General features: G+C 44.0%; 1 protein-coding gene across 5 annotated transcripts in view; it reads right to left on the bottom strand.

Annotated features, from left to right (window-relative positions):
• KANSL1 (KAT8 regulatory NSL complex subunit 1) overlaps nt 1-13,206 on the bottom strand; it is a 151,720-nt gene that overhangs the window by 12,544 nt on the left and 125,970 nt on the right. For all 5 annotated transcript variants that reach the window (XM_067541038.1, XM_067541036.1, XM_067541034.1 and 2 more), the window contains 4 exons: nt 10,869-11,034; nt 6,329-6,514; nt 5,278-5,429; nt 1,217-1,335 (listed from right to left, as the gene is read on the bottom strand). In XM_067541038.1, coding sequence (XP_067397139.1) covers nt 1,217-1,335; nt 5,278-5,429; nt 6,329-6,514; nt 10,869-11,034 — 623 coding nt within the window. The remainder of the gene's footprint in view (nt 1-1,216; nt 1,336-5,277; nt 5,430-6,328; nt 6,515-10,868; nt 11,035-13,206) is intronic.

The following is a 13,206-nucleotide window of genomic DNA, read 5'->3' as shown; positions in this document are numbered from 1 at the left end:
CAGCATTCTTTTAAAATCAGAGACAGGAGAAAGTCATGTTCTATGATTTTAGGTTCTCACCACAATTTTTGTTGCATTCTACAGTATTTGCCTGTTATTAGCCTCAAAATTATTTCAGTTTCTTTTTTCACTGCACAGATTGAGTGTAGACAAAGTAGTTAGCCAAAGAGCAGCAGCAGCACCCTTCAGCTCAATGAGGGGTAAAACATTAAAGTCTAACTCTGGAGCATTTAAATGCTAACATAAAAGCACAAGCAAGCAAGCGCTCTCTTCTAAAAAAATGAAGTCAAAGATAGACAGTTAATGAAATGTTAGAAAAATTAACATACAGTTAACAAAAGCCAGGAAATGAAAGTTTCCCACAGCAATTCAGCAGTATTGCTGCATGAGATATACGCTATTGTAAATATCTAACTTAACATTACCGGTTTTGCTGCAAAATGCATGCAGCAAAGAATACAAGTTGCACTAGCGTGGCCCAGTCGGTTTTGCTTTACATTTTTATTTTAAAGAAAGAATTGGATGGTGGTTTCCAGGCTAACATACTGCTCATGTCACAGCTAAAGCTACTTCCTTCAATGAGATGACATCTAGCTTTCTGTAGGTGCTGAGGGGGATTCTTCAAGATCCACACTGAGCAAAGCCAGCTGCAATTAGGTTTAATGTTGCTTATCCCCATTCAATCATCAAAGGGTGCTTGGTCTTTGACCAATGTTGGCATGGGGCAACTGCCTTTCTCCCAACATTGCATTTATTAGCTCACCACTCAGCACATATTTGCTAGCTATACATGCAACACTGGGGATAGAAGCCAGGACTTGTGGCTCAGTGAGCACTGCATTTTCATAATTAAAACACAAAAAATGACAACATTAAACTAACATTCAGGTTGCACAATTAAAATCAGTGAGAGAAGTTGATCCTCAAGCAGTGAGGATCCACATACAATGTATCCCTTGGCAGTTATAAGCCCCCTCCCTTAATGTACTGTGGAGGACACTACAGAATGGAAGTTATCCAAGTACACAACTCACTCCTTGACACTCATGCAAGGGGAAAATCATTTTCCTGAACAGCACTAGCAGTCATTCAGAGAGCTCTCTTAGGAGCAAAGTTCCAGGACTATTGCATTTCTGACAATGCTGCACTTTCCACAGTGGAAACAGGGGAAGGTGAAGCACAAGACATGCAGGCTGGGGTCGGACCACAGACATACCTTGGTGTGAGGATCTCTTTGTATTGTAGTTTCTCTACACGAGTTGTTGCAGCAACAGACATCGGTATGACAATGTTATTAATATCAAAGGAGCTTTCGCCTCTCCTCCTCCTCGGCTGCTGCAAAACAAATACAAAAAAGGTGAGGAAAGGGGAGGGGAGGCACTCAGGTTTCCACAGGTTTCAAGCTGGCAGGACAGCTTCACTAATGAGCGTCCATCAGTCCGATAAACATTTCGAACGTGAATTGTGAGCTAGTGAGGGATGCCAGATCGATGGCTCTGGAGACTGAAACCTTGTCCATGGACCTGGAACAATGCACGCAGCAGAAATGTAAGTTATCACACTTCCCCAGAATGCCTCACCAAGGCTGCCTTTGGAGTTAGAGAGGAACTGTCTTCTTGGTCCATTCAACCTTTCTGCAGAGTGTGCTAATAAGAATCCCAACAAGGGCTAAAACATGGACAAGGTTGTGCAATGCAGATACCCATCTGCTATGTGTGTCCCTTCCCCACCAGGGAGGAGAGCAGTTACCAGGGGTCTGCTGTATGAATAAAGAGGGCTTCACTCTGCAGAGCTGTCCATCCAACACCTTTCACCAGTAGATTTTTTTATCATTATTAAAGAAAAACAACCCTCATGCATTTAACAAGAGGAGCCAGAATGGAAATTTTAAACAGGAAGAGCCAGAGTTCCCATCTACATTCCTGTCTCTTTAAAATTCTCTCCCCCATGCAGAGAATGCCACTGATCACCACTGAAAGTTCATGTATTTTAAAGGGGGGAAACTACTCTTTTTACACGAAGTTTGAACGAGAGTCTTAGCTTTTCATTGCACTTTTCAACACGTTTCCAGAAGTTCTATTGCTATTTAAACCTGTATCCATCCTGGTTTTAAGGGGGGAGACGAAGGCCCAAACAGCAGGTTAAATGCTGAAAGTCAATGGCAGTTAGGTGCCTAATGCCCTTTGTGCCTCTGAAAACCTCCCCCAATATTCACAACACTAGCGGCACTTGCTCTACCACTGACGAGGTCTTCCACAAACTGGTGAAAGACCTGATTTTCAAACAGTTCTACTCATCTTCACATCCCCTTTACGGAGGGGATTTGCAATTTACCCTTTTATCTGTCTCCAGCCCCCACGACATGGAACATGTGGCTTTTGCTCTGGAAATGTAAGTCATGCAGGCAACTGTAATTACACTGGATCCACAATACAACAAATTAATACGAGCTGGGTAACATGCCTTGAGGTGCTTAGATGAAATGTGCTGAAGAAACACAAACATTAGTGGATTAATGAGCCTCACAGAACCAGGAAAGGCAACTCAACTGTACTGCTACCTACAAGAAAAATTCTGGCTCTGGATTTGCTAAAAACAGTCATGTGACAAACATCAGGAGGTTTCTATTGTTTACCTCTTCAGAGATCAGTACTGAGGGGTGAAGCAATGCTGACCAATCAGCAAGCATATGCAAATTTAGGTTACCTGCCTGGACTAAAAGTCACATTTTTCCCTGGATCTCTCCTGCCCCTTTATGTTAATTTTCAAAGCAGAAATCTTTACATTTTGGATATTTGTAGACAAAATGGAGATTTCTATTTCTGATGAAAACATTTAGAATACAGGGCAGCTAACAGGCAGGCTCTGAGTGTGTAGTACACCTGAACCGTATGGCCTTGGAGGATAGGATTCCTAGTAAGTCTAAGGACTATTTGTATACTGACTGGGGGGGAGCATCAGAGGAACCCGCCACCTAAACAGACAAATTCACTGCTTATGCCGAAACTCACAGGTCTTTCCCACACTACTAGTTTAGCTCATAGTGTAATTAAAAGAAAATGCCCAGAAAATTCAGATGCGACAACATGGTGATGTAGCATCTTAGCAATTATTTGTCCTAGGGAACAAATAGAGAATTAAGTGCAATCTAAAGGGGACCAATAGCCAGGACAAAGAGGCAACAGCAGCCAGCACTAGGAATGTTCAGATTAGGCAGTCACACCCCCCCCCCCCAAAAGCATTCCTATTCCTCAAGTGCAGCCCAGGATCTGAGAAGAGCAAGGGATGGGCTCAGTGAAAAATGAGCAGCCTTCATAGAATCCTATCACAGAAGTTAATGAGTGCTCCTGGCCTCTAGCACAGCTCTAAAATTATCTTTGGAGGCATAGAAGATTCTTTGGCCAGAACTTTATCCCAGCAGCCAGAGACAGCAGGGTGTAAACCCAAGGGCTGATGGCAACGGTTTGATCATGTGCAAAAGAGAATGGCAGGCCAGGAATCTAAATTTAATGTAATCCTTCGGACAGTTAAGACTGTTTGAATGTCTATGCATTCCTTGCCCTAGAATTTATTTGTAGAATACCTCCCACAGTAAAAAGGTACAGAACATACTATTCCATTATGACCATGAATGAGAAAGATGTAAGTTCACAATGAAATAAATTGCTGGGCCTTTGCCTACTTCCTAGTGGACAAATGTCCTCTTCACAACAATTCCCAAAGCATGCCCTCTCTACAAACTCACCACAGGTCACTATGGATTTATCAACAATCTGTGATAGACGGAGAGGAGACTGGCAATGTCAATGGCTGAAGAGACAAAGGAACCCAATCACAGGTAACAAAAAGAGTTTCTATGCCACTATGATTCAGTTGTAAAATCTCTCTCCTCCAACTCCAAAGCATCTACAACATTCTAACAACCCAAAACTCTTCTGGCTGCCAGGATGCTTTACAAACCCAGAGCAACTACCTCTGTCCCACCAGTGCTACAAGCAATCCATTCAATCGGAGACTTCTACGTGTCCTAGCTGGTGGATGTTTGTGACAAATGCCTGGGTCCTTTGTTTGGAGGGGATTGTTACTGTCTCACTTGGAGAGGCAAGCTGCTGGCACTAATCATACAAGCGGATGCTAACAAATTCTGCTCAGACCTCTGTTAAAGAGGCTAACTACAGACACAAAATGTTTTGCTAACTATAATCCGCACTAGAACTTTCCCTGTTTGGGCACGATAACTTGAGGTTGGACATGGCCTTTCCTTCACCACATCTCGTTCTCAAGCTCCTTGGCCCACTTCCAGTCAGGCTTCAAACTGGATCATGGCACCAAAGCTGCTAATTACAGCCCTGGACAGAGGCCAGCTGTCCTTGTTGAAGTTGCTTAATAGTTCAGCAGAATTCAATACTGTTCAACATGAGGTCAATACGACTTCAGGATCTGGGGACGGATGGAATCAAGTGGTTCTATTAACTCTATTCATGCTATTCCAGTAGGTAGTGCTGTGTGAAGGTTCCTCTCCTCCTCAAAAGGCCAAATCCTCCCACTTCTGATATTTTTGCAAAACAGAAGATCACAAGGAGATATGGGCTATAGAAGCTACTGTGATCTATTTGACTGGGCACAAGGAAAGAGGAAACTTGAGATTCCTGTCTATTCTATGTGAAGCTCATTAAGCTTCTTCATCTTTCTGCTTAAGTCTCCCTATCTGTAAAAAATGGAAATAATGCTGGCCCACCTTTGTAAAGCAGTTTGAGATCTATAGATGAAAGAGCATTGTAAATGGAAGTATTTTGCTGGCATCAGCCTGCTGACACCCCACTATTCCTTCCCATCAGATTTAATCATGGCCATTACCAGGCTCTCTCAAAGACTGGCAAAACCTGAGGATTGGACTAAGGCTGAAGCTCAACTTTTGTTGAGAGTTAAAATCAACTGACAGAAGGAAGCACTAAGAATATTGAAATACCGAACTGCTCCATCAGCAGAGAGTATCTACACAACCAGGGTGAACCTGGGAATCTGACTAAGCTTAAAATGTCCTTTCAGAATCCCAGAATGCACTAGTGGCTAGTAATACTGTCAATCTATGGTTGACTCTTAGCTCCAGCACTGGGAACAGAAGCACTGAGTAAATTTCAGACACTAATGCTTTAACTGTTCTTTCTACCCAAAGTAGAGGGAAATCTGGACTGCCGAAAGCCAGTCCATCTCCGTAGTAGGACTGGAGCTCAGCAACCCTCCAGATACAGGACCATGCCCTGATCAGATACTTACAGACATGCTAGAGGTGCCTTGTGAACTCGTGCTGGCAGGAGCAGAACCTTCAGAGGATGTGGACAGCTGCCGCACTATGGGGCTGTGGGGCGTAGGGGCTGCAGTTGCTGACAGGTAGCTTGGGCCTCCGACATCTGTGTGATGCTTCAACACTACATGGGGGAAGGAGAAAAACCAGATAGTGACATTAGCGAAAAAGGTTACACGACCAGCTTAAAAGCGATCAGCATTGAGGACCACTGTTTGTGAAATAGAAGCTTCCTCTGACTGCAGCTGCCAGCTTTACAGGCCCTGGAGGAATAAGCTGTTAGAGCACACAGGGGATAGCTGCAGTGGTGACAACAGGCCCTTTATTCCCAGAAGCAGCACACTCCCCCCCTCTCCACGGGGAAAGAGGACGGGAATGCAGCAAAGCCCATGCTCCCCCGAGAGAGCTGGCTGTGGGAGCCTCTCTTCACTTCTCTCAGGTGAGTAGTCCCACAATTGCTTTCTGTCATGTGCAGAAGGCAGGATAAGCGAGTGCTCTGGCGCTCTCTTGGCTTTGGACACAGTCATTAGACTGTCTATGGGCTGCCTGAGTGCCTTGTCTGGTTGGATTTTTTTATGTGAACGCTCTGAGGGGGGGGAACAGAAAGAGCTAAAACTTCTGCTTTTACCTCTCTTTCTGTTAGCACAGGAGATACATGGAAACACCAGAGATCCAGATGTGTCAGGACTCTAGCTCCACGAGGCATTGGGACAGATGCAGGTAGAGCAGTGAATCCCTTTAGTAGTGACCAGGCCATTGCTAGGTTCATGCCAGGAAAACATTGACCAGGAAGTCTCAGACTGCACAGGGAGCAGCTCCTATGACATTTGAGTCATACCTGGACACCCATCACCTCTATCCCAGGTCTTGCAAGACAATCACAACATGCCCAGTCTACAGGGCCTCTTTAGGGCGAGCACTCACTTTTCTCCTTCATTGCACTCCTTTAGGGCATTAGCAGGATCAGCTGGAGATTGCCAGCAAACACTTCTGTATCCGTCTGAGGGAAAAAGGGACACTTACTGGCTGCAGTGAAGAAGGAGTTGACCAGCTTGTGGCGGTCCTTGCGAGCAGGGTCAGACAGGCTGCTGGCAGGCATGGAGGCTCTATGCTTCAGCGAGAGCTTTTTGGGAGCTTTGATTTTCTCATAGGGCTTGTTCTGCCACTGGGATTTCAGCATACTCTGGAAGTGCAGGCTCGTCGGCACATCTGCAGACAGATGCAAAGCAACAACCACGTCAAGCTAGAATTCAAATACAGCAGTATAATCTCCTCCCCGGGCCACCATCAATACATCCATTCTGAATTATGATTCCGGCCTGTTTACTCCATTCTCACACTGAGGGGGAGGCAATAATTTTGGGAGGCAGTGCCTCCAGTCTCAATCTCTTTGAGGGGGAAGCACATTCTTATGCTACTATGTCCAATACAAGGAGGGAAGCCTCTTGCCACAGACACAAACCATACAAGGCACAAGCCTACTCCACCAGGACAGGACAGGGGTTCAGGCCTCTCCACATTTAGTCTCACCAGCCCATCATCCTTGCCTTCCAAGCAGCACACCAAATTTACACTGGGAAGGGCAGGAAGGGGAAGATGTAATTTATATCCTCAGTTCAGGGTCAAGATAGAAGAGACATTCTTTTCATGGAGAAAGGCCTAAAAATTACCCACTTAGGAAGGTCATTTAGTGTATTAATGGTCACCAGGATAGCTAGCCACTTTAATTCTATCCACCACCCACAGTGATGGCTACCATGGCTGTCATAACCCTAGCACTCTGAACAGCGAGAGAAAGCAGACCCAAAACAAGTCAACGGATAAAGGTTAAATGTTTTATGTGGTATCCAGATTATCGATCAATTGTAAGTCACCAAAGAGAGCACATTCTGAGGTTAAAAATGCCCTGATGCTGGTCTCCAGGGAGAGTTTTACAAGAGGACAGCTTATCTGCCAAGACAAGACACACAGCAAGGGCAGCAGTGTGAAGTCTTCAGCATAGGTGTTACTTGTGCACAGCAGCTGCCTGATTCAGACAGCAGGAGTCACACAGTGCAGCAGCTGGATGCCAAGGACTGATAGAAAACTCATTGCACTCGTCTACGCTGGAAGTGCAAAGACATGTCCACTACGTACTACCTAACCCGCTGTTGGAATCCCACCCATCTGCCAGCCTAGCACATCAGAACACCTGCATCTTGCTCCCACCAAAATGGAAACAGCAACTGCTAGGCACCTCATTGTCTCAGGGACTAACCCCAAAACCACAACTTAGAGTTCAAATATGTAGGCCCAGATAGGAGAGCAGGAAGGGCCAACATCTCTTCCTTGCATATCAAGGACAGACTGCATTTTCACAGTACCTTTGATGAAGCAGCTCAGATCAAAGCCGAGTCCCCTTCCTAGCACCTATGGGAGTCTCGAACTGTTTGAAATCTCTATATTCCATCCACAAGCATCAAGCCTCTTACACCCCACAACAGGGCTCAGCAAGTTTATCTAGATCACTTATTTCAGACAGTGTCTAATTGGAAGAGAGGAAATTTCATGCAGGGTTTGAATCTCAGAGGCCTCTGTTTGAACCCCCATTAGCATTCCCATCACCCCCAATGACTTGGCATGGTAGCCCAAGCAGAAGCTGCCAATCTGATCCAAAATCGGGGGCAAACACATAGTGCCTGGGTAGGCAGGACAGAGTCAATTGGCAGCAGGGTGTGGGCTGGAGTTTGTTATTAATAGCAGGAACCTTGGATCCAGGGAAAAGCTGCTAGAGTGCTGTTCAAATAACCTGACAGTTAAGGCATCTGGTTTAGTCTATTTGCTAGGAAATAATGATGTGATGGCAGCTGTCCTGCCATCACTGACACTGGAGCATAAATATATTAGCAGAGGTATCCACGCAAAACCATGAAGAGTAAAAGTAGTCTTAAACATGTAACCAAGGCAGCTGCGTTGTGGATTTACTAAACTGATTTGCCTTCATGGACATGGACATGTACTCTCTTCACGTCTCTCCCTCCTCCAGTCCATTTCAAATTTATTGCAGGGCTTGGAAATTTACTTATTTTTAAAAAAATTGGTCCACTCCTACAGAAGATATTTGATTTAATAGGACTTCATACATGTTTTCTCTTTCACTGAACTCAATGCTGCAAGTCTCTTGGGGAGCAGCAGATGGCGATCACACTGCACTTTTAAACCCAAGTTCACATCCTTGTTACCAAGGTTATTACATCATCTGAAAATTCCCAGACTGAAATCAAATGAACCAGATAAGACTAAAAGGACAAAGCACCTATGAAGCAGCACCGCAATGGGTTAAAACCCACCACACACACGCCTGTTTACAAAAAGGGTAATGTGAACCTTCTCCTGAGGTGCCTGGCAGCGCAGACCTTGGCATACTATGCCAGAGAAGCCCAGCTCTGGGTGCCAACATGTTAAATGTGCCAGAGTTAGATTCAAAATGAGAGCTTGAAAGACAAAGCCAGTGCAAGTCTGGACACTGACAAAAAGTTCCATCTTCACAAGTTTCTCCAGAGCTCATGTATGCAAATGTACCATATTTATCCAGTCAATTCAGGAAGGCTTTATCATATTTTTGAGGATGGGCACACAGAAAATTTGAGAGAGAGAATGGCTGGCCGGACTGATCATTCTTATTTTAATTCTGGGATCTTGAAACCTCTCTCTCAGCTGGGAAACTGTAATGCAGACATAAAGAACATTAATCAGATTTCTCTGCCTCCAACACCCCACCTTTCAGGTTTTGAGAGGATTAAAAAGCCAGGCTCTGGGATAATCAAAGGAGGTCACACATGTTTCTGAGGACTGAGGGCATATCTAAACTAAAACAAATGGTCATGTTTTAAAAGTGTTCGTAAACCTGCTTAAACACAGTTTAGACTTTACACCTAATGTAGACAGGATCAGTCATGTTTAAAAATGTTAGCTGGTTGAGGTCAACCGTATGAATATGGGATTTACTGTTCTGCATCATACTTTCGTCTCTGGCTGTGGCAGATGACTAATACATAATATTTAAGAAGAAGGTGAAAAACTATCTGGCCAATTGTGCAATGCAGTAGATAGAGGAAAGACATTCCTTCATGATCCCTGCAACAAAGTGTTTATGCCCTGAAGCATGAAACTTAAATTTCTCTTATCTTAGTACCCATAAATACATCACAATGCTTCAGTCACAAGACTTTCCAGCCTTCTCTGTAATCCTCCAACTTTATCTCATCCTATTTGTGACTTTAGCACTGATGAAAGATGCTCAATTACTGTCCCCATTTTACTGATAGGGAAATTGTTCCCAAGAAAGATTCAGTGACTTGCCCAAGGTCACAAAGGGAGTCAAGTTGCAGAGCCAGGAACTGAACCTAGATCAGAGTTACAGTCCAGCAGCTTAACCACTCATTCAACCTGAACTGACAGCCTTGGAGTGAAGCTCTCTATCCAGAGAGCAAGGTCAGCATGGGAAGTTGTAGTGCAAGCTTCCCACACCCTGCCACAAGCCTACACATCTCATAATTGTTGTGAAGAGACACCTTCTAGTGAGGGAATAGTTGCGTTGATATGGTCTATTCACTCCTGGGTCTCTCTGCTGAGAGGGCCACCCAGGGAAATGGTATCAACTGTGGTGATGATTCTGTGATGGGGTCACTGATGTATGGAAAAGCAGACAAACTCATTTCACATAAGTCTCAAAACAGACAGCAACAGCTTTTGGTCACCACAAACCAGGCCAGCTTTTAACTGACAGCGTAAGAGGCAAAGGGATCTGGAAACCATTACCAAACCATCCCACTCTGATGCAAAACTCCCCAGAGACCGAATTTGGAAATATCTCCAGGCATTGGTGTAATGCTCAACAGTACACTTATTGTCTAAGGGATATGTCACTAATGGCTTAAAATACAGACTTGGAGTTCACAAAAAATCCTCTAATGGGAGTTACTGCCTCTTATTACACAGCTGTACACGAACCTCAAATTCACATCATATCAGACAATTTGCTACTGACGTAGACAGAAGAGATTCTTCTTGGAGCTAATCCAGTCCCTTCTTTTGATAAAAAGCAACCCCCCCCGCTAGTTTATAAAATATGGTCAGTATAACACAAACTCTGACGCAAGGCTCTCAATCATAAAACTTCCTATTTGTTTTGCTCGCTAATCCCACAAAGCCAGGCTCCACGGCGGTGTTCTCATGAGGACTGAGTATACAGGTGCATGCTCACAGCAGTGTAGATTCAAGGTATATTGCTTTCCTTTCATCTTTCACTTTTCACGCTGGTGATTGCCACCCCCCTTAAGCCACTGACAGCTGCACATATTTAATTCCAGTGAACGTACTCGCACATCCCACTTCCTATGGAAAGTGATGAATATCAAAGTTCTGCAGATGAGCAGAATGGGCAGACCCACAACTGCCTAAATCATGGTACCACCAAATGACCCAGGCTCCAGCCTATTTGAAGGATTGGTTTCATACCCTTTGGTATTTCTCTCTACACCCCTCAACTCCACGGTGCATTTCATTAAGTGGCTGTGCTTACCGTCTGGGAATGATAGAACAGGGTGAATACATGAGTCCAGCTGGGAGAGGCGCTCCAGCAAAGGGGCTTCATACTGGATTTCGGGAGATATGGCGCTTCGGGTGCCACAGAGAGCACACAATGGGTTCACATCACAGCTACATCGCACCATGCTGTTACGATGAACCTAGGCGCAAAAAAAGGTATTTCAATACACTCAAAGAGGTTGATCTGTCTACACCTACTCATTCCCCATGCAACCCTCAGGCAATTCACTGGAAAATCCTGGAGGCTACATGTTTTTTTACACCAAATAAGAGCTGCTGGCATTTCCTAGAGTAGGAAAAAAGACACTCCCCAAATCCCACCCCAAATCAAGCTTTAACAACCTATTGAACACCAATAAAGACACAGTTTAACAAGGTTAGCAACAGCTCAATCAGATAAAATTAGCTGAAGATATTAAACTACAGTCTACAGTGATGTTAAAGGTTTTCAATTAACTTAAGATAGAGTTGGTTGAACTGAGCTATGGAGGGGAAGCACTTTTCTTTCTAGACTAGACAAGGCTCATACAAGCAATGGCTGTGCCAAGAGTTGAGACTTAAGGGTACGCTGACGAAGAAAAGCATGCTTTTCAATCATGTTAGCTCAATCAAGCTGGGCATTTCAATTCACAGACATAGATTTTAAGACCAGAAGGGACCATTATGATTGTGTAGTTTGACCTTCTGCATAACAGACCACAGAACCTCTCATAAACTTGATGCGGACCTTTCAGGATAACTTCTGTTTGAGTCATAGCATATCTTTTAGAAAGATACCCAGTCTTGCCTCAGAGTTCAAATAATGGAACACCTAGGGATGTGGTGGATTCTCCATCGTTGGTTAACCCCTCTTAAAAATGTGCACCTTGTTTCTGATCTCAGATTGTCTAGCTTCAGCTTCTAATCACTGACCTTGTTATGCTTTTCTCTGCTAGAATAAGGAGCCATAAATCAATCAGAAACCTCCTTCCCATGTAGATACTTATGGGCCGTGATCAAGTCATCTCTGAACCTTCTCTTGAATAAGCTAAAGAGATTGGGTTTTTTCACTCTCTCACTATAGAGCATGTTTTCCAACTCTGGATCCTTTTTGTATCTCATTCCTAAACCCTTTCCAATTTTTCAGCATCACTTTTCAAGTATGGACCCCAGCACAAAACAATATTCAAGCAATGATCTCAGTAATGCTGTACACAGATGTAACACTTCCTGCCCCACTCCTACTTGATATTCAACATATACATATGCTCAAGGGTCGAATTAGCACTCTTAGTTACAGCATTGCACTGGCAGCTCACGTTCAACTTGTTATCTACCATGACCCTTAAATTCCTTTCATCATTACTGCATGTCAGGGCAGAATCCCCCATCTTGTAAGCATGACCTACATTCTTTGTTCTGAAAGGTGTGTCCTTGCAGTTGGCCCTATTAAAAAACATATGTAATTCAAATGAACCCACCTCTCCAAGTGAACCAAATTGCTCTGTATAGCTCGTGTCCCTATCATTTACGACTTAAAATTTCAGTTATCTGAAAATGTTACCAGCAATGATTTTATTATTTTCTTCCAAATAATTGATAAAAGGAAATTGAATAGCATTGGGCCAAGAACAGATCTCTGCAGAACGCACTAGAATCATTCTCAACTAGATGAATTTCCATTTACACTTGTGTTAAGCTAATTTGATTGAGTTAACAACTGAAATATGCCCTTTTTGCTCATAAAGATAGCATCTAACTGAGCAAGCTCTCTAAATTCTAGTACCTGAGACTGCTACTCCTCAAAGCTCACTGGACTTGTAACCCTATGATAATGCAGTCTGGCTTGAAACTCTTTTTGCTTAGCGGGAATGAGACTGGTTTATCCTGTTTGAGTTATGATTCTTTAATCAGAAGAGCAGCCCAGAGTCCAACTAAGCTACTGGTGAGACTGAATCCAGGGAAAAATTCCCATCCCTCCACTGTAAATGCAGCCCTTTGCACTCCTGTCAGAATGGTTTGCTATGACCAAAGGAACAATATCCCATGTAGATGGTGATATTGCTTTACAAGACTCCTTTCCATTTTACTTACCCAAAAGATTACATCATAAAACCCAAAAAGTTAGCTAGGATATCCTCTCCACACAGAAATGGACTTCACCTCCCATTCTTCTCCAGCCCCACATCCCAGCCACCTTCCCTCCAAGGGAGGGTGGACAGTGCTCTCTCCAGAGTTTGGGTCAGCTACAAGAGAGACTGAAGAGTGAAGCCTTGCTTTCCCCACACCAGCTCACAAGGGAGTAACAGCTCCTTTCACTGCTACAGTTAGCA

This window comes from Emydura macquarii, unplaced genomic scaffold, assembly GCF_026122565.2.
Source record: "Emydura macquarii macquarii isolate MOO-44397 ecotype Brisbane River unplaced genomic scaffold, CSIRO-AGI_Emac_v2 contig_629, whole genome shotgun sequence".
Classification (NCBI taxonomy): Eukaryota; Metazoa; Chordata; order Testudines; family Chelidae; genus Emydura; species Emydura macquarii.
Note: the sequence above shows the minus strand (reverse complement) of the source record. Positions and strands in the feature narration are given on the sequence as shown.